The sequence below is a fragment of the Equus asinus genome, chromosome 17, assembly GCF_041296235.1.
Source record: "Equus asinus isolate D_3611 breed Donkey chromosome 17, EquAss-T2T_v2, whole genome shotgun sequence".
Taxonomy (NCBI): domain Eukaryota; kingdom Metazoa; phylum Chordata; class Mammalia; order Perissodactyla; family Equidae; genus Equus; species Equus asinus.
Genome location: NC_091806.1, coordinates 42,736,417 through 42,754,925, shown reverse-complemented (window position 1 = coordinate 42,754,925; position 18,509 = coordinate 42,736,417). Strand labels below are relative to the sequence as shown.

The following is an 18,509-nucleotide window of genomic DNA, read 5'->3' as shown; positions in this document are numbered from 1 at the left end:
GCAGACCCCTTACCTGCACGTGCACGTGGGCAAATGAAGTCATCATTCTAAGCTTGGGGTCCTTGTTTGTAAGCCTGGGGCAACAAAATTACCTGCCAGAACTGGAGGGCCAAATAAGACAATGCACAGGGTGGCCCAGCCTGGCACCTGACACACAGCAAATTGCAGCCCAGATGCCACAGTGGCACTGGCCTGGCTGTGGGAAGATGAGGAGGAGTCTGTCAGCCGCTGTGGACCTAGAAAGAGTCTGTGGGGGACGATTCAGTGGGGATGAGAGTGGGCTGAGGTCCTGAGAGCAGCGAGTCACCCCAACCCAAACCCCCGCCAGCTCCCATCACCACTGGCTCGAGACTGCAGAGTCCATCTGTGGGTAGGGGGTGCTAGGGGGCTGACTGGGTACAGAATCCCAGGTTACAAGGAAAGGTCCATTCCCCAGGGGAGCAGTAGCACCGGGCCAGCAGTGGCCAGCAGTGTGCACTGCACTGACATCAGTCAGCAGGCGGCATATCCCAGGGCTGCTCCGGCCAGTGTCCCTGCACTGGCAGTGGGCAAAAGTGGGAGAAGAAGAGTGGGTGTTGGGGAGCAGTGCCTGACACTATGGGTGTGGGGGGCTTCTACTGAACTGCAGGAGCCCAGGGGAGGGGCCACAGCCTTGCACAACTCCAGGGGACACTGTTTACTCGATGTCGTTGTGCAAGGCAATGGCCCTGGCCCTTGGGGAGGAGATCTGAGACCGGACAGCCTGACTGAGTACCAGGAGCTGAGGTCGGACAGAGCATCCTAGGTTAGCAAGAAGCCCCTGTATCCTGAGAGGAAGGATGAGTTGGAGGGTGGCTCAGCTGAAGCTTGGTCCTGGGGTCGGGGAGGCTGAGGGAAGGAAAGGGAGTGGTGAAGGGCAGCAGGTTTCCTGGGACTGGATGGTGGGGTGGGGTGGGGTGGGGTGAAAGGACCCAGGTGTCTGCTTAACTCGTACTCCTCTTGGGGCTGTCTCTGCCTCACAAGCCTGAAGCTGCCCCAAGGATTTCTGGGTCCCTGGAGAGAGGACCCAGGGAGGGCTGGGGCTTCCTCCTGGCCAGCCCTGCAGCCCCTGTGGCCCGATGCTGAGCCAGGCTGGCCTGTGCTGCAGAGCTGTGGGCTGTGGGGAGAATGAGTAATGAGCCTTGAGGGGCCTCAGGCCCAGCCGCTGCCCTCGCCCCTCCCCAGAGGCACCGCAGACGGCCAGCCTCTGCCCCCACAGCCGGCTCACAGGCGCGTGCCTGCGCCCAGCCCCCCCTCCCTTCCCACACTCTCCCTCCACATCCTGGCACGCACAGACCGGTGGAGTCACCCACTTTGCCGCTGCCACCCCCTGTTCCCCAACCAGGTAACATTCCTTCTGGCTCTGAGGACCAGGCATCTGCCTCCCAGCCTCTGGAGGCCTCCCCACCATCCTTCACTGTATCTGTCCAACTTCCTGACCGAGGGAGACCCTGCCCCTAGGCTTTTTCAGCAAGAACCCCTCTGCCATCTCCCTAGAGGGTGGGGGATGTGAGGATGACAGAGGGACTCGGGTGGGGGCTGGGGCAGGGGAACTCATGCCCTCCCTCTCCCCAGCTGAGGGGCGAGTGGACAGCAGCAAGAAATCCTATTCCCTCTGCCAGCGGAAATCGATAGCTAATTAATTCCCTCCCCAAAATAGTGTCCGGAGGTGGGGGTGGGGGCCAGGAGAGAGGCAGAGAGAGGCTAGGCCAGACCCCAGCAGGGGAGGGAGAGGGGACGTCACTCTTCTGGCCACCAGGGCTGTGCTTCTTCTGGGGGTCTCTGGCTGTCCCTTCTGGAGAAGAGAGAGAGTTTGGTCTTTCCCTCCTCTAGGCCTGAGGGTCCCCCTCCCCTGCCCTGGGCTGGGGTGGGGGTGCATGTGTGTGGGGGTAAGGGCGTCAATCAGGCTGGGAGCAGGTGCTGCATTTAATTTGATTGGCTAATTAGCCCGCGCATGTTAATTATCCCCATTACCCAATGAGGAAAGGCAGTGGCAAAGCTATATATAACCCACAGTGTTTGGACGAGGAGGGGGCTGTCTGCCTGGATTGCCTCCCCCCCTCCTGGGAAGGGGCAGCCCTTGCAGGGGCCCTGGGGCAGGACACTTGAGTCCCCCGTTGGAGTCTACAGGATCGGGGGGCAGCAGTCAGAAGGAGCCAGATGGAAGGTCTCGCGATCTGGGCTTTGGGGTCTCTTGGAGATGGGCCCCCAAACACTACTGCCAGCTTCCTGCGGGTTCTCTGCCCCATCTTCCTTCTGCACTCATGTCACTCCAACCATCCCTCCCCCCATGACTCTCTGCTCACCCCCTTGGGTTTTTTTTTTTTAGATTTTTATTATTTTTTTCTTTTTCTCCCCAAAGCCTCATGGTACATAGTTGTGTATTTCTGGTGGTGGGTCCTTCTGGTTGTGGCATGTGGGACGCCAACTCAGCATGGCTTGATGAGTGGTGCCATGTCCTCGCCCAGGATTCCAACCGGTGAAACCCTGGGCTGCCGAAGCGGAGCGCGTGAACTTAACCACTCGGCCACGGGGCCAGCCCCCAACCCCTTGGTTTTTTAGGCGGCTCCTAGCTTTCTCTCTCCTTTCATACCCCAGCTTCCTCCCACATAGGAAGGAACCACACCCCTCCAACCTTCTCCCTCTCCAAGTCACGCCTCTTCTCTTCTTTTGGTCTCCACTTCTCCGAGTGACACCTGTGGCTGTCCTGCCCTTTGACTCCTTTGTGGAGATGCCGGAGTCCGAGAGATGTGGATCTAAATCCCAGTTCCCCTATGACTGGCTGTGTGACCTTGGGCAAGTCCCTAGCCTTCTCTGTGTGGGCTTCCCCAGTGGTTAAAGGGAATAATGGGACTTCGCAGATTGGTTAAGTAAAATGACATCTGTAAAAATGCCCAGCATCCAGGGCCTTGACAAATGCCGTTTGAATTTGGATTTTAATTTTCTCTATCTTCTCTTTCCTTTTCTCCCCATCAGGCCACCTTTCTCCTCTGTTACTCTTCCATCTCTGTCACTTTTCATGTGATTCCTTTCCTTCCTCTCCTTTCTCTTCCATCTTTCTCAGTCTTTTCCTAAACTCGGGCCCCTCCCTGCTTCTCTCCCAGGCTTCTCTCCCCACCTCTTTGCCTTCCTCCCTCCCCAAAATAAAATCAATGCAATATTCAGGAGGGTTGTTGGATATAAATAATTACGACTCGGAGTTTAACGAGATGCAAATTCCCCTCCCCGGCGTGGAGTATAAATTGCTCTCTGACAGCCCGTTACAAGGGTAATCATTTCAGAAAGGCAATTTTATGCAAATAAGCCTGCCTGCCTCCTGGTGGCTCCCCCAGCCCTGGATGGGGAGGGGGTGGAACTGAGGGGTGAAGAGAACCCAAGTACTGGGACCAAGTCTGAGGACGAGGACTGGGAGCTGGAGGTGGAGGGTGACAGACATTTAGGTTCAGGAAGGATCTGGGCTGGCGAGCAGTGGGGTTGGGGCCCGGGAAGGGGTGAGTGTGGTTTGGGGGGAACTGGAGACGTAGAACTAGATGCCTGTGTCCTTGCATGGCTGGAGAGGGCTTGAGGCCTGGACGCCTGGGTCCAGACTGGCTTCTCTCCTTTTTGCCTCCTTCCCAGCCGGGTTACCCACTGATGCCATTGACGAATTGGCATTTAATTAATTCCAATGAATTATTTAGCAACTTCATTATCCAGCATCAGGAGCTGATGAGAGAGAGCTGTGGCTGGGGTAGGAGCCACGCAGAGGTTGGGTGGCTCAGAGAGGAAGGGGCTGGGGTCACCCGCTGGAGAACCTGTAGGTCTCACCCACGGGAGCTGGCCCTGGTGCTGACGGGAGGCAAGGGTGAGGGCATCTGGGTTGGGCTCCTACAAGATTCTAAGCAAGGTGTTACCTCCTCCTCTGTCCACATCTCACACCAGTAATGCCCCTGGTGAGTGCCATCTCTCCCCAAGTGTTGGGCCCCCAGTACTCCCGTCCATGGTGGTGTCTCTTGCCCAGGTCAGGGCCCGCTCCTCAAGTCCTAAGGTAAAACAACTGGGCGCCTGCTGGTGCAATGGGGGCGCCAGACACCGACGGCTTCCCCTCCTCTGAGCCCCTCTTTAACCCTTTCCTTTCTGTTTCCCCGCAGGCCTCCCTCCCCCATCTTCCGTCGGAGCCCGCAGCGGGGGAGGGGCGCCTCCGCCGCCCGGGGAAGCCGGCACCTGGGCCTCTGAGCGCCTCTCCCCGTGGCCGGGCCCATGGCACTGTGAGCCGGCGAGGGAGCCCCGCTCGGCGCGGGGGGCGCCCGGCCCCCTCCCCGCCCCATGCGCCCGCGGCTCTGAAGCCTGAGCGGGGCCGGGGGCCGGGCGGGGCCGGGTCCGCCGGAGGCATGGCGCCCGAGAGCCGGTGGCGGCCGCCGTCGCCGCCGCTGTTGCTGCTGCTGCTGCTGCTGACGCTGGTGGCGGGCGCGGGCGGCCTGGAGTTCGGCGGCGGCCCGGGGCAGTGGGCTCGCTACGCGCGCTGGGCGGGCGCGGCGAGCAGCGGCGAGCTCAGCTTCAGCCTGCGCACCAACGCCACGCGCGCGCTGCTGCTCTACCTGGACGACGGCGGCGACTGCGACTTCCTGGAGCTGCTGCTGGTGGACGGGCGCCTGCGGCTGCGCTTCACGCTCTCGTGCGCCGAACCGGCCACGCTGCAGCTGGACACGCCGGTGGCCGACGACCGCTGGCACATGGTGCTGCTGACCCGCGACGCGCGCCGCACGGCGCTGGCGGTGGACGGCGAGGCCCGGGCCGCCGAGGTGCGCTCGAAGCGGCGCGAGATGCAGGTGGCCAGCGACCTGTTCGTGGGCGGCATCCCGCCCGACGTGCGCCTCTCGGCGCTCACGCTCAGCACCGTCAAGTACGAGCCGCCCTTCCGCGGCCTCCTGGCCAACCTGAAGCTGGGCGAGCGGCCCCCCGCGCTGCTGGGCAGCCAGGGTCTGCGCGGCGCCGCCGCCGACCCGCTGTGCGCGCCCGCGCGCAACCCCTGCGCCAACGGCGGCCTCTGCACGGTTCTGGCCCCCGGCGAGGTGGGCTGCGACTGCAGCCACACGGGCTTCGGCGGCAAGTTCTGCAGCGAAGGTGAGCCCGAGGGAGCGGCCGCAGGGCGCATGGGCGCGGGCGTGCGGGGCGGGGTGCCCCCGGGGACGGTGAGGGCGAGTGTCCGGGGTCTGGGCCTGCGGGGGCACCTGCGGCCCGCGGCTCGGGCGCGAGGGCCTGTGAGAGATTGCACCGGCGCGGGGGGTTGCGAGGCATGTCCCTGTGAAGGCGTGTGGGCACTCCTGTCGCGAGGAGAGGGCGCGGGAGGTTAGCCAGGGAGCGCGGGAGCCGCCGGGGGAGGTGGACGGTGAACCCTATGTGGGCGTGGCCAGCGTGCATCCGGTGTGGGCGTGGCCAGCGTGCATCCTGTGTGGGTGTGGCCAGTGTGGGTCCTGTGGCGGCCTGTGGGTACTGTAAGAGGATGCGAGAGGAAGAGGGTCCGGCGCTTCAGGGCGTGTGGGTCGGGTGGGTGAGGTGAGGCGGGTTGTCCCTGAAGGCTTGCGGACGGGATCGGTGTGGGCGGGGCCAATGAAGGCGGTGGGTGGAGCCTTTGTGGGCGGGGCCTGTGAGGGCTCTGGATGTGCTGTGAGGCCGGTGTGGGCGGGGCTCGAGGGTTCCCGGAGGGCTGTGGGCGGGGCCGGTGTGGGCGGGACCTATGAGGGCAGGGGGCGTGGTCGGCCGGGGTGGGCGGGGCCCGCGCTGCGGACCCCACTCTATGAGAGTTGATCCGTGAAGGGCGGGCGGCGCGGCTGGTGAGGCCCGACGGGGCGGCCGGACGAGGGCCCGGGCGTGAGGAGAAGGGCACGACGACGCGGGCGAGGGCGGGCGAGGGCGAGTGGGGCTTGGAGTCTGTGACTGCACGCCCTGGAGGGCGGGAACTGAGGGTTTCTCACCACAGCGAGGGCAAAGAGCGAAGGAGGCACGAGGGGGAGGCTGGTTGAGCTTCTCAGGCCCGTGACTAGCATTTGACGGTCTCCACGAGGGCACACACGTGGCCGGGCGTCTCTTCCGGGTCGGAGACGGGAGCGGCGGCTTCTGTTTCAAACATCGGAGGCCTTGTGGGCGTGGGATCTGGCAGGGAGACCAGTGGGCCGGGCAGGGGTTGGCAGGACCTCGGACTCTGAGATTGGATGTGGAACAGGGGCTCGACAGGGAGGTTGAAGGCAGGGAGAGGCTCGGCCAGCTCCCCAGGTGCGAGGGGCAGAGACTGGTGAAGTGAGGGTCAAGGTTGCGGGTGGTGCCAGGCTGGAGCGTGCTGTGGTTTTCATGGGGATGGGAGGAGGGACCTTAGGCACCTGTGTCCTTTGGTCTGGCTTAGGAGTGGGGGAGGGGTTCCCCATCAGTTCGAGGGGTGGGGCACGTGCATCTCCTTCATCCCTGGTCTGTGGCAGTTGCTCTCTCAGCAGATGCGGGCACAGACATGCATCCCTTTCCTCCAGTACCTGGAGAGGCTGTGGGCCACTTAGCAGTCGTGTGTGTGTCTGCCTTCCAAGAGGTTGAGTCTTTTGGGGGAGTGTGTGCATGTGCAGGTGTGTGCCCACAAACTAGTGCAGCCCTGGGGCTGTTTTGGGGATGGAGGTCCTTGAGGCTGTGAGCATGTGGACAGCCATGGGAGGAGCCGTCTGCAGGTGTGGCCCTGGGTTTGGGAAGTCTGTACTTGGCACAGTATTTTGGTTGTGTATCTGTAGTTGTGGTAGAGGAATACATCAGGAAGGGTCTGGGATTGCTTCTGTGGGTTTATTTGTACAAGATGGTGGGATGTATTAAGTTAATCTGGTGCCTTCTCGCCTTTTCTCCAGAGAGTTCAGGTGTTCCCTACACTGGGAAATTGTGTGTGTGTGTGTCTGCATGCACAGGGCCGTGAGTCTGGCGGTGCGCATGTGATGTGCGAGTGGGTCTGTTTGAATAGTAGTGCTTACAGATGGAAGTCCAGTGCCTAGTAAGAGCGAGTGGTACACAGTGTAAGGGTGTGTGCGCATGTGCAGGCAGCCAGGTGCATGTGTTTTAAATGTGAGGCCTCAGTAACACACCCAGACTCTGTACGGAATCTGTCCTTCCATGATCTTTGACTAGATTCTCTGGTCCCTATGACCCCTCCCTTCCAAGCCTTCCTAAGAAAATAGGATGAACCACCCTTCTAACTTGATGGAAGGGAAATCTGAGCTACAGAGAGATTACAGTAATTGGTCCGTGGTCTCACTGTGGCAGAATTGGGCCTGGTTGTATGAAAAATGCAGGCAGGGGCTCTCTGGTCAACCTGAGTGCTTGTATCCATTCCCTGAAAGGATTCTTCGGCCAGAGGCTCCCAGTGAGCCAAGCAAAGTGTGTGCTTCCAAACGCAGGTTGTGTGATTGTGTGTCTGAGATGCGTTCAAGTACCTGTGTGTGAGACAGACGGTTGTGTGTATCGTAAGGGTGGGCTGGATGTGTATCAGATGATTGTTTGTGTTAGCTGTGTTGGAGCTGTGAGGGGCGGCTGTGCATCTGACGCAATGTGTGTGTGTGCCGTATCTCTTGAGAGAGTCGTGCTTTGTCTGTGATAAAAGGGCAGGAATATTCATCTCACTATTTCCTGCACCTAATATAGTACCAGACAGTGGGTGTTTGATAAAGATCTGTTGAATGAATGGAGATATGTTAATAAGTATTTGAGAGAATAAGGGTTGGGTAAGGCCGTATGTGTATACGGAAATATGTCCGTGTATATTTTCAGATATACGCTGTGGGCGGGCATGGGAGTTGTCCACACCAATTGCATCTGGAGATGACAGGCACAGTGACAGCCCTGCTGACTTCCCTCCCCACCCGTGACCTCATTCCCTCTCCTTATATTTGTTCTTTATTTTGTGGGCAGCTTTTGTAATATCCTGTGCTCATTACACTTCTTCTAGTACATTCTTATTCAGCCAAGGAAGGAAGGAATGGGCTCCCACTCTTGGGTACTGGGTTTGGAGGAGCAAGACTTTAAAGGGAGGAGGGCTGGCTCCTGATCACTGACGGATCTGGGGACCAGAGGCCCCAGGGCTGCCGAGGCAGTTACATTTACTTCATTATCCGCTTTGAGTGGTTCTCAGCGTTTTCTGAGATTGAGGATTTTGTAAAAAGTCGGTAATTCACAGGACCCTTTCCAAATAGTTATTTTTGTGTCTGTTTATTGTGAAAATAGGTGACTCAAAGCTACTACGAATTCAGGAAAGCTTTTAGGTGACTTTGATGTTACATTTGCCATTGTGGTTAATCGAATCAAATATACATTAGAAAAAATAGTTTTAGCTTTAGATGCAAGATGTACAACCTGCCTTCAGATAGTGGGTGTGCGGCTGGATTCGTGGCTCCTCTGGAATCCCTCCGCCTTCCTGGGGCTGGGCTTACCCATTGGCTGAGCACCTCCATGTTAGGAAATTTGCTTTATTCCTTTGGGGGTCTGGTCACAGGATTGAAGACAGGGCTATATGAGTCACTGTGTGTGGACCCGCTGCTGATCATCTGCCAAAGCCAGGTTAGGGGAGACTGAGATTTTGCAGGGGTTTGCATGTGAACCCTTCCTCATGTCACTCGTGTGTAGGGAAAAGTGATCAAGGGTGAAGGGTGTGCAGGTGTGTGTCAGAGACCCCGAGTGGAGTGCGGCACAGATGTATGGAATGGAGTATCAGGTGTGTCCCTCGCTTGGGAGAGAAACATGAAACTAGTGGGAACGCGTGTGCTGGCAGAGAGGTAGACACGTGTCTCGTGTGCGTGTTTTATAAGTTTGTTGGTGATTTAGTTCCGCAGGTGGGTATCAAGGTCTCCTTTGTGACAGGCCTTGTGATGGGGGCTGAAGGGGAGTCAGAGATCAATAAGACACTGCTCTGGGAGTTGACTGCTTAATTGGGGGAGCAGATAAAAAGCAGTCCAGTGTGTGGTTAAGAGCACAGATTCTGGGACTTGCCCGGTGGCGCAGCGGTTAAGTTCGCACATTCTGGTTCTTGGCGGCCCGGGGTTTGCCGGTTCGGATCCTGAATGCGGACATGGCACCGCTTGGTGAAAGCCATGCTGTGGTAGGTGTTTCACGTATAAAGTAGAGGAAGATGGGCACGGATGTTAGCTCAGGGCCAGTCTTCCTCAGCAAAAAGAGGAGGATTGGCAGTAGTTAGCTCAGGGCTAATCTTCCTCAAAAAAAAAAAAAAAAAGAGCACAGATTCTGCAGCCAGGCTGCCTGGGCAGTGACCTTGGACTCCAGTGCTCTCTGCCCTGGTTTCCTTATCTGTCAAATGGGTATAATCGTAGTACCTATCTTACAGAGTTGTTGTGAGAAGTAGCTAATTCGTGTGAAATGCTTAGAACAGTGCCGAGCCCGTAGAAAATGCTCCATCAATAAGAGGAAAGGAACAACACAAAATAGTGTGGTAAAGACCCAAAGAGATGCGACGAGGCAGTGTCATTTCGTGATTAAACTGCAGACTCCTGGGGCTGAGATCTGGGTTTAAATCTGACTTCTCTGCTCCCTCGGCCTGTGGCATCAGAGGAGTGCCTCCCCTGCACACTGATTTCTCTTTCCCTGTCAAGCGGGGCTGAGCCTGCATACCTCCCAGATTTGTTGTGGGAATTAAATGAGTGTCTGGTATGTCAGCGGTGAGTAAATGGGAGTCACTGTGACAAGCAGAGTGCTCTTAGGGTTCTGGGGAAGAGGAGAGTTTACAGTTGGGGGATCGGTGATAACAGGTGTGCTATCTAAGACTGGCCTCGAGCATTGATTGGTAAGCTCGGTTTGGGGCAGGTCACTCCAAGCAGAGGAACCGGTAGGCACCAGGGCCTGGAAGGTGAGAAATGTCCATCATATCTGTAGACGGGCACCAGAGAGGGAGTAAATAGTAGAAGCTAAAACAGGAGCGGTGGGTTGAGGCCAGATCTTGGAGTTTTGAGTTAAACCATTCAAGCTGCATTTATTGGATGCTGACTGTATACAAAGCATTGACAAATGGAGCCACAAAAGAATATGGAGCGGGTATATGGATAAGAAGAGCTGTATTTCTGTAGCTGGGAGTGGGGTGCAGAACGGATTACAGGGGGCAGAGTTACGCGGTGGAGAAATCAGCTGAGAGAGTTCAGGAAAGAGACGTTGAGGGTTGTCTTGGGGAGTGGCGAGGAAGGGCGGCGGCAGCTGTGGTGGCAGGAGAAGCAGCTGTGGCTGAGGCTGAAGTTGCAGACCTCTGCGCCTTGCATGTGGAGGGGGCGGGGAGGGCGCAGAGATGATGGGGTTTCAGGTTTGCACTGGGGTGGGGAGAGGCTGGCGGAGGGGCGCAAGGAAAGTGGGGAAGCAGGGCGGGCGCAGGCGTGGGCCACAGCCCCTGGGCGTGTGGGTTGTGCTGTCCCTTGGTGTTCCTGGACAGAGGCGTCCGGGCAGTTGGGAATGTGGGACCAGGGCTTTGAGTTGCAGACGGAGCTGCAGATGGAGACCTGGAAGGCACGTGCATGGAGAGAGAGTATTTGAAGCTCTGGGATCAGATGAGGCGGCCAAGGAGAAGGGGAAGAGACTTCAGAAGAACGGACAGTTGGGACGAGGATGGAGAGGAGCGGCCGCAGACGTGGCGAGGGAGCAGTTAGAACAAAAAGGGAATCGGCTCACGCAGTCCAGGAAGGAGAGCGTGCAGCCTCACAGCTAGTGAGCATTTGCTGGGTGCCTGGGATGTTTTATCTCATTTAAGCCTCGTGACCACGGCACAGGATGGAAGAGCTGGATCTGAACCCCGAGCTGGCTCCAGGGCTGTCGTCCCCCTCCTTTCTCCGTGCTGCCTCCGAAAAGGAGAGATGTCTGTGGGCTGCGTCCGTGGATTACCTGTGTTTGGTTTATGGGGGGTACCTAGGGACAGGGTTTCATCAGAAACCAGTAACTACCCCAAATTCCTCGGGCCACAGCTTCCCCCTTAAGCCAGTGTGTGATGAGGGTGCTCCTGTCTTTGTCGGCCAGCTGTCCCAGCGCTGAGAGGGGGCAGTGCAAATCGATCAGTACCATCCCGGTCTTCTGGAACCCTCCGGGAGGAACTCATTATGCCGTTAAAACACGCAAATCACCAACATTTAAAGCATTTCCAATGGAAATCTTCCTAAAATATGTTGCACACCTCTCTACCCCCCTAAGCATAATATTTGGAATGTGTTCTCACTTTTTCTGGGTGACTCAGGATGTCGTGATTCCCCTCAGGTATTGCACCGGTGTGTCACACAGTGGTTCCTTCACTGAGGTTTGTCCCTGCCTGAAATAGAAGCCTGGCTGGTGTACTTTTGCGTTTTACATTAACTTCCTCTCATTTTTCCACCTCCGCCCTTAGGAGGAGCTGCCAGGTAGCGACTCATATCCATCTCTCTCTTTCTCTCTGCTTGAACTTGGAAATCAGCGTTCCCAGGCATGTGAGAATTGTATGTCCCTAACAGTAAGTGGATTCCGGGTGGACGTCTGAGAGGCTCTCCTGCGAGAAAATAGCCATTTTCCAAGCATAGCTGTTATGATGTCAGTTTCGGCTGCTCAGAACTTTTTCTTTTCTTTTCTTCTGTTTTCTTCGTTGTCCTTGATAACGAATCTGCTGTAGACGCGAGTTCGTGTTGGGCGAGCAGTTCCATCTGTGCCCTCTGGTGGGGCAGTCAAGGCCTATGCGTGTGGGAGTTCAGTAAACGAGATCACGTATGTGGGATCAGTCTGTCGGCTCTCACATCCATGCCTGCGGTCTTGACACTGTCCGCGGTTGGAAACGGCTCCGAGCAGAATGGGACGGACTGCTCCATAGAGAGGTCCGGAGAGCGCTGGCCGTAAGGACCTAGAGACGGGATAGATGCTCCCAAGGAAAGCCTCAAATGGCAGAGGGCCTAAGAGCGTGGGTGGCCCGGGTTTGAATCCTGCACTTGCTACTTGCCAGCTGTGTGAACGCGGGCATTTTACTTACTGGCATTTTTCTTCAATGGCCTACTCTGTAAAATGGAGGTTGTCATGTTCTTGGATGGACTAAATGAGATAATATATGGAAGCCCTTTAAGGTGCCAGGCACTTTTCTAAGTGATCAATAAATGCTACCATGATGATTAACCCTAGTGGTCAGGGAGGGCTTCAAGGAGGAGGTGGAAAGAAAAGGATGGGGTTTTCCCTCCAGGAAAACAGCCTAAATGAGGAGTCCAGGGGATGTGAGTCTAGTGTATCAGGGGCTGGTGAGGAGACCAAGATGGCTGTGCGTTGTGGGAGATGAAATCAGAACTCTGGATTTTCTAGAAGTCAGCTTCTAGAAGTCTTGTCTTCCAGGCCGAATGCAGCCCATTGAAAGCTTTAATGCCAGCAGATTTGGGTTCAGATTTTGATTCTGTCCCTCACCAGCAGTGTGACCTTGGACAAGTTTCTTCCACTTTCTGAGCCTTGGTTTCCCCACCTCTGTAAGGGAGTAGCAGCAGTATCCATGGACGAGGTAGGTGTGGTGAGGAAATGAAACAACGCACAGAGAGAGCCAGGCGCATTTGAAGTGCTTGGGATGTGAGAAGTGTTTTTTTTTTTATCATTCATTCAACAAACATAGGCATGCCTTTTGTGAGCCAGAAACTATGCAAGCAGCTGGATATAGACAGATGACCGAGTCATTGTCCTTGCTCTTGGATATCTCACAGTCCAGCCAGGAAGCAGACATGGAAACACAAAACAATAGAGATCTGAGCAGTGAAATGATAACACAATGTACATAGCAAGAGCTGGCACACACACACACAAAAGAGATGGCTAGCTCTGCCTGGGGGGTCAGTTCAGAACACAGACGGTGGTATATTGACTTCATCTTCAAGCAAGAGTCGACTTTCTCAGGCAGCTAGAGTGAGAGGAGTGGGGATGGGGAAGGGCGTTTCAGGTTGAAGGAACAGTGTGTGCAGAAACGTGGCACCTTAGGGAAATGGGAAGAAACTGGGTCTGGCCGGAGCCTGGGTTGTTGCAGGAAAGCAGGTTGGAGGGAGCCATGGGCGTGGCCAAACTGCGAATGGACTTTCCTGAGAAGGTGGGGCTTTATCCCGTGGGCACCGGGAAGCCTTGAAGAGTTTTAAGCAGGGTGGTGACTTGGTTGGACCACTTGGCAGTGGTGGACCGTGGATTGCAGGGTCAGAATGCTGGCTGTAGGGGGAGAGCATTTCAGAGGCTTATTCCTGTTCCAAGGAGAAGCTCTGATGAGCGGCTGGTCTTGGGGCTGTGCCGGGGGTGAGGGAGGGGTTCCTGAGCAGGGAGTGCGGGCAGGAGGAGAGGATTGCCGGGGGAGGGTCATGCGGTCTGTCGTGGGCACCTGGAGGGTGAGAAGCCCAGGAGACACTCTGATGGAGCTTCTCTGAAGGCAGGTGGATGTATGGGTTGAGAGCACGTAAGAGAGGTTTGTACCAGAGCCACTGGAAAGTTCTGAGCGCATATGCATGTGCGTGTGCGCATGTGTGTTGATCACAGCCGTGTTTAGTCAAGTGTGTCTGGCACCTGTGCCAAGAGCGCCAGGCTGGGGATGGGTGGGAAGACCACCCAGGCTCAGGTTATTGCAGAAACCAGGGCTGAGGGGTGGGGGTGTTGGCTGTGATGACTAGGAGCACAGTGACCAAAGTCGCGGGTGATTTTGTGCTCCTCGGCAAATTTCCTTTTCCATCCCAAGGAGGTCGGTAACATCACCGCGCTCATGAAGGTGGCCGTGTGGCTGATGCGTACCGAGGGTCTGTGCAGTGCCTGGCATGTGCTAATTAATATGATCTCTGGAGGCTGGCAGACTGTGGGGCACATAGTGGGTCCTCAAGAAGTGTTGGTTGAAAGCAGGGTCTTTGCTAAATGCAGGGAAACAGGCACTTCATTGTAGGGGTGGCGATGTCCATCCAGCATGGCTTTAGTGGTGGTGTTTGGATGTCAGAGGACAGGTGCGGATGCAGGATGGGCACCTGCGCAAGAGGCGGGGGCTGCAAATGCAGGTTTGGTAGCCCCTGAGCCACGAAGGTGAGCTGTTGCCGAGGAGGGCGGGGAGAAGAGAGAGGGTGTGGAGGGCGCGGGACTGAGCCTGGGGGGCTGTGATGGCAAGTGAGGGGCGCAGGTGAGTCAGCAGAAAGCAGAGAGCAGCAGAGAAGGAGAGGTCGAGTCTCTGGGCGCCATCTCTCAGAAGCCAGGAGAGGGGAGCCTCTCGACCCGCGTTTGTGGCAGGTGGGAGTACTTTTAGACATACCCCCCATGTCGGATCGTCTAGAAAGCACTGCGCCTCCTTGTTTGTGCAGGTGCTGGAGAGATGACTGTGCTGATCCACCAGGGTCTTAACACACTGGGGCCAAAGAGATCCCGACATAGGGCTCCTTGTGAGAGCCCAAGGGGATCCCCCGGGGCCCTTGCTAGCCAACACCCTCTCGCCTCCACCATGAATGTCATGTGATTCAGTTTGTTTAAGAAAATCATTGGATACACAGCTTTTGGGGGATGCAGTTGTCAGAAAAGAGAAGCTGTGTGTTCTATAGAAGTGTGTTTGTAGCACCTGGAGCTACATAGGGGCTTGTGTGTATAGGTTTAGAGAGTGGAAGATAGATAGATCGAAAGAAAAAAAGGGGGCTGCGTTCGTCGCGGGGTGTGTGTTTAGGCATGAGAGGGAGCGTGGGACGGTGGCGGAGGTGTACCCGGCTGATGTTATGTATTAGCTCGCTGTGTGGGTACAATTCTGCATTCCCCCTGCGCGCATGTGTTAGGGGGTGCTATAAGGTAGGATAAATGCCAGCGTGTGTTTCTGCAGTAGAGCTAACCCCCTAGGAGCGAGTGAGCAAATAGCACAAAGTGAGGGTGGAGGTAGGAGGAGACGGTGTGAGTGTGTACGGAACAGCTGTTTGTGTATATGTGTGTGTTCCGGCGCCCACAGGTGTGTGTGCGCGAGTGTTTCCCCACTGGGTCTGTGTGTGTGTAGGTTGCGCTGTTTCTCTTCCCGCCTGTTGCTTCCTCTACAGGCCCCCGTAGGTGGGCACGGCAGAAATGCTTGGAGAGGGGGTGCTGGGCCCTCGTACGAAGCAGGCCAGAGCCCAGCGTGCTCGAGGAGTTGTAGTTAAGTTGAAGGAACCGTCTCCATGCTCTCTCCCTTCCTCTTCTCCCTGACCCATTGGTGAGCTCCAGGGCCAGGCCCGGACAGTCTCCAATAAGAGGGCTGTGGCGTGACCTAGGGAGGGCCCAGTCTGGCCCACTGAATTTTGACCCCCTCCCATCACTGAAGCGGCCCCTCTGGCCTTCAGTGCCTTTTGCCTCACCCAGCTATTAAGGAGGCATTTGTCTTAGAATCACAGAACCAGAGCCGAAAGGGCCCTCAGAAGCGATCTAGTCCACCTCTCTCATTTTTGCAGAAAAGGGACTGGGAGCTCAGAGAGGTTAAGCAACTGAGATAGATGGGAATCACACAGCACTTTGAGGCAGAACTGTGTTTTCTGACTGCAGACCAATGACATTTCTCCCCTGGGGGGCTGGGGCTGGGGGCAGTTGGGTCCATGTGTGCAAAGGCTTCAGGTGTGAGCTGTGTGAGAGATTATACGTATCTCTGGATCGATAAGTGCCTATGTGTGTCAGTGTGTCACCGAGCGTGTGTCTCGGGTGAGCCCTGTGTGAGCGTGTCCCCATCTGTCTCGGAGATGCAATGGAGTGCAGGGGAGGAGCGTGCCTGGGGGAGTCACGCTGACGCTTGACTGCCACTCCTGGCTCTGCCTCCAGTTCTCCATGTGACCTTGAGCGGTCACTTCCCTGCCCTGGGCCTCAGTTGCCTGAAATGTAAGATGAGCCTTGGGTCCTCTTGGACTGTGTGACCCTGGGTGTGAGGCAGTGACTCAGGAAACAGCTCTATCTCTGTCTCGTCCCCAGCAGAACCTTCCAGGTTGGGTGACTTCAGGGCCTGGGTGGGTTTGGGGACATCGTTCCCCTTGGAGCCCTGTCCTCGGTACCCTTGCTAACAGCTCTCCTTTTCTCTCTCTCTGCCTCGCCCCTTCCTGAACCTTCTGGCCTGTAGAGGAGCACCCCATGGAAGGTGAGTGATGCCTTTCGGTCACTGGGGTGGCGGGTCTGTCCTGGGGGGGCCTGTGTGAGGGGGTGTCGCTGGCCATCTAAGGGCTCCTCCCCTGCCCACATTTGGGGTCCCTCGGGGAAGGATGTCTGGGGGTCCTCTTGGCTGCCTCAGCCCCACCTTGGCTCGTTCCCTCTTTACTGGTTTGCTGGGGAGAACTGCCAGGTGAGGGCAGGCCCTTCCACTTGCCGATCTCCAGCGGCAGACTTTCTTCTTCCTTTGGGAGGAGAAGGGGAGCGGGGTGGAGAGATGGGGCCAGGGGCTGGGGGCCGTGCTTGGGTGGAATCTGCTCTGCAGTCTGGAGACGCCTTCCTGGGCCAGGGGTGTGGGAGGCTGGCAGCTTCTCTGCTCTGACCGACACTTGCAACGCCCCTAGCCCCCGTCCTGGGGCTGGTAGCGAGGGGTGGTCTATTTCTTCCTTCCTGAGGCTGAGGGCAGGGCGAGGAGCGTGCCTCTCTTTGGGGTCTCTCTGTCCCTTCTTTCCTTGTCTTCTGCTTCGTTTGCCTTTTCTCTCTCTGATTTTTGTCTTTACCTCTCTTTTTCTCCAGGGCTCTGTCCCGGGACCTCTTTCTTTGTCTCTGTCCTTCCCCAGGCTCTGGCTGGGTTCCCATCCTTCTCTGTCTCGCTTTGGTTTTTCCCGTTTCTTTTCTTCCTCCCGGGGGATTAGATCAGGGAGAGGGAAGACTGAGTGGGGCGGTCCGGGCTTGGAGGCTGGGCTGCAGGTGAACTCACAGGGCCTCCGCGGAGAAGGCAGGCAGTGATCTGGTCACCAAACCTGCCTCACATTCTCTATCTCGAGAAGTTGGAGTGGGGGGGATGCAGGCAGCCCTGGGCTGGGAGCTCCGTGGACCGGGGCCCTGCCCTGGATGCAGGAGTCCTGGGAAAGGAGGAAGGGGCGGGGCTCTTGGCCTGAGTGTGGGGCTGGAATCCATTTTTCCTTGTGGTGTCCAGGGCTTGGCTTTTCTCTCTCGCTGATGTCTCTTTTCCTTGGGTATCCTGAGGTCTCCTGGTCCCGGTGGGCAGGCACCTGTGTGTGTGTGTGTGTGTGTGTGTGTGTGTATCTGCGTGCACGTGTTCATGTAGCTCTGCTCCTCTGTTGTCTGTACTTTTGTGCACATCTGTCCATAGATGCTTGCGTCCATGTGTCTGAGTGTGTGTGGAGGTGTGTGCGCCTCCATCGTCGCGTCCTTGTGACGTGGCCCACATCTCTGTGCTCTGTAGGAGTGTCTGCATCTGTGTCTGCATCTGTCCTGTCTGTGTCTGCATCTCTGTGTGTCAGTGTTTACCTCGGTGTGTGCGAGAGAGGGAGTCTGCGTGTCTGGTGGCCGCAGCCTTCTGAGGCCCGCAGATAAGATTTAGTGCTGATGTGACTTTTACTTGCTCTTGATGTCATGTCTCCTCCGGAACAAAGGGAGAGATGGAGGGAGGAAGGGAGAGGGAGAAAACGGTGGAGGAGGGGCTGCCGGGGGAGGAAGGAGAGTGGGTAAGTGGAGGCGGAAAGAGGAAGGACACAAGTGGAGGGAGGGGTATAAAGGAGAGAGCCTGGGAGAGGGGAGCAGCCAGGCCAGGAGAGGAAGGCTGCAGGGGGAGGAGAAGTGAGCTGCGGCTGGAGGGGAGCGAAAAGAGAACAGTTCTTTTCCAAGCAAGTAGGACAGCGGGACAAGAAGGGAAGCTGGGCCTTGGGGACAAGTGGGAATGAGACCTATGGATGCCACCTCGCCATTTCTTGGGAGCACATGGTGGCCGACTGATTTGGATTGAGGCATTGCGTGTGCTTGCGAGTCAGTGGCTGTGCGGGTGTGTGTGTGTCTGTGTGTGTGTGTGTGTGTGTGTTTAAGCACCCAGGGATGTGAGGCATCCATGTGTCTCTCTGTGACAGTCTACTTGTGTGTCTCTCACTCTTGTCCCTTATATCTTCTTCCCTCTTTCGAGGCTGGTCCTCCCTGGGATTTTGGTAGGAGAGTAGGGGATGAGACCGAGAAGGGGGAGGTGGGTTTGGCAGGTAGTGGCTTCACGGGGTGGGCTGGGGGCCTCCTCTTTGGCACTACACTCCGTACTCTGCAGTTCCCCCTTCAGATCTCTGGGTCCTCTGTGCCTCCACCCCCTTTTGCTGTCCCTCCGTGCTGTGCCTCGGGCCTAGCTTAGTCCCAGGAACCCCGCTTCCTGATCCCCAGCCCTCTGCTGAGCATCTCCTTTTGGGGATTCCGGTTGCTCCGCCCCCTTTCCCCCCAGCTCTTGTAGCAGGGAGAGAAGACCCAGAAGCAGTCAGATAAAGTGCCCTAGGAAAGGACCCTTGGTAATGCCATCCGTCACTGCCAGCCTCTTCTCCAGCGGTGGGAGGAGGGGCTAATGCCACAGGTGGACATGGGGAGTGACATCCTGAGGGCGGCTG

The 18,509-nt window shown here is 56.9% G+C and overlaps 1 protein-coding gene across 30 annotated transcripts in view; it reads left to right on the top strand.

Annotated features, from left to right (window-relative positions):
• The window catches only part of NRXN2 (neurexin 2), a 106,926-nt gene that overhangs the window by 5,909 nt on the left and 82,508 nt on the right, over window positions 1-18,509 (top strand). For all 30 annotated transcript variants that reach the window (XM_044762348.2, XM_044762345.2, XM_044762347.2 and 27 more), the window contains exons 2-3: window positions 4,149-5,121; window positions 16,064-16,081. In XM_044762348.2, coding sequence (XP_044618283.1) covers window positions 4,389-5,121; window positions 16,064-16,081 — 751 coding nt within the window. In that variant the 5' untranslated portion in view covers window positions 4,149-4,388. The remainder of the gene's footprint in view (window positions 1-4,148; window positions 5,122-16,063; window positions 16,082-18,509) is intronic.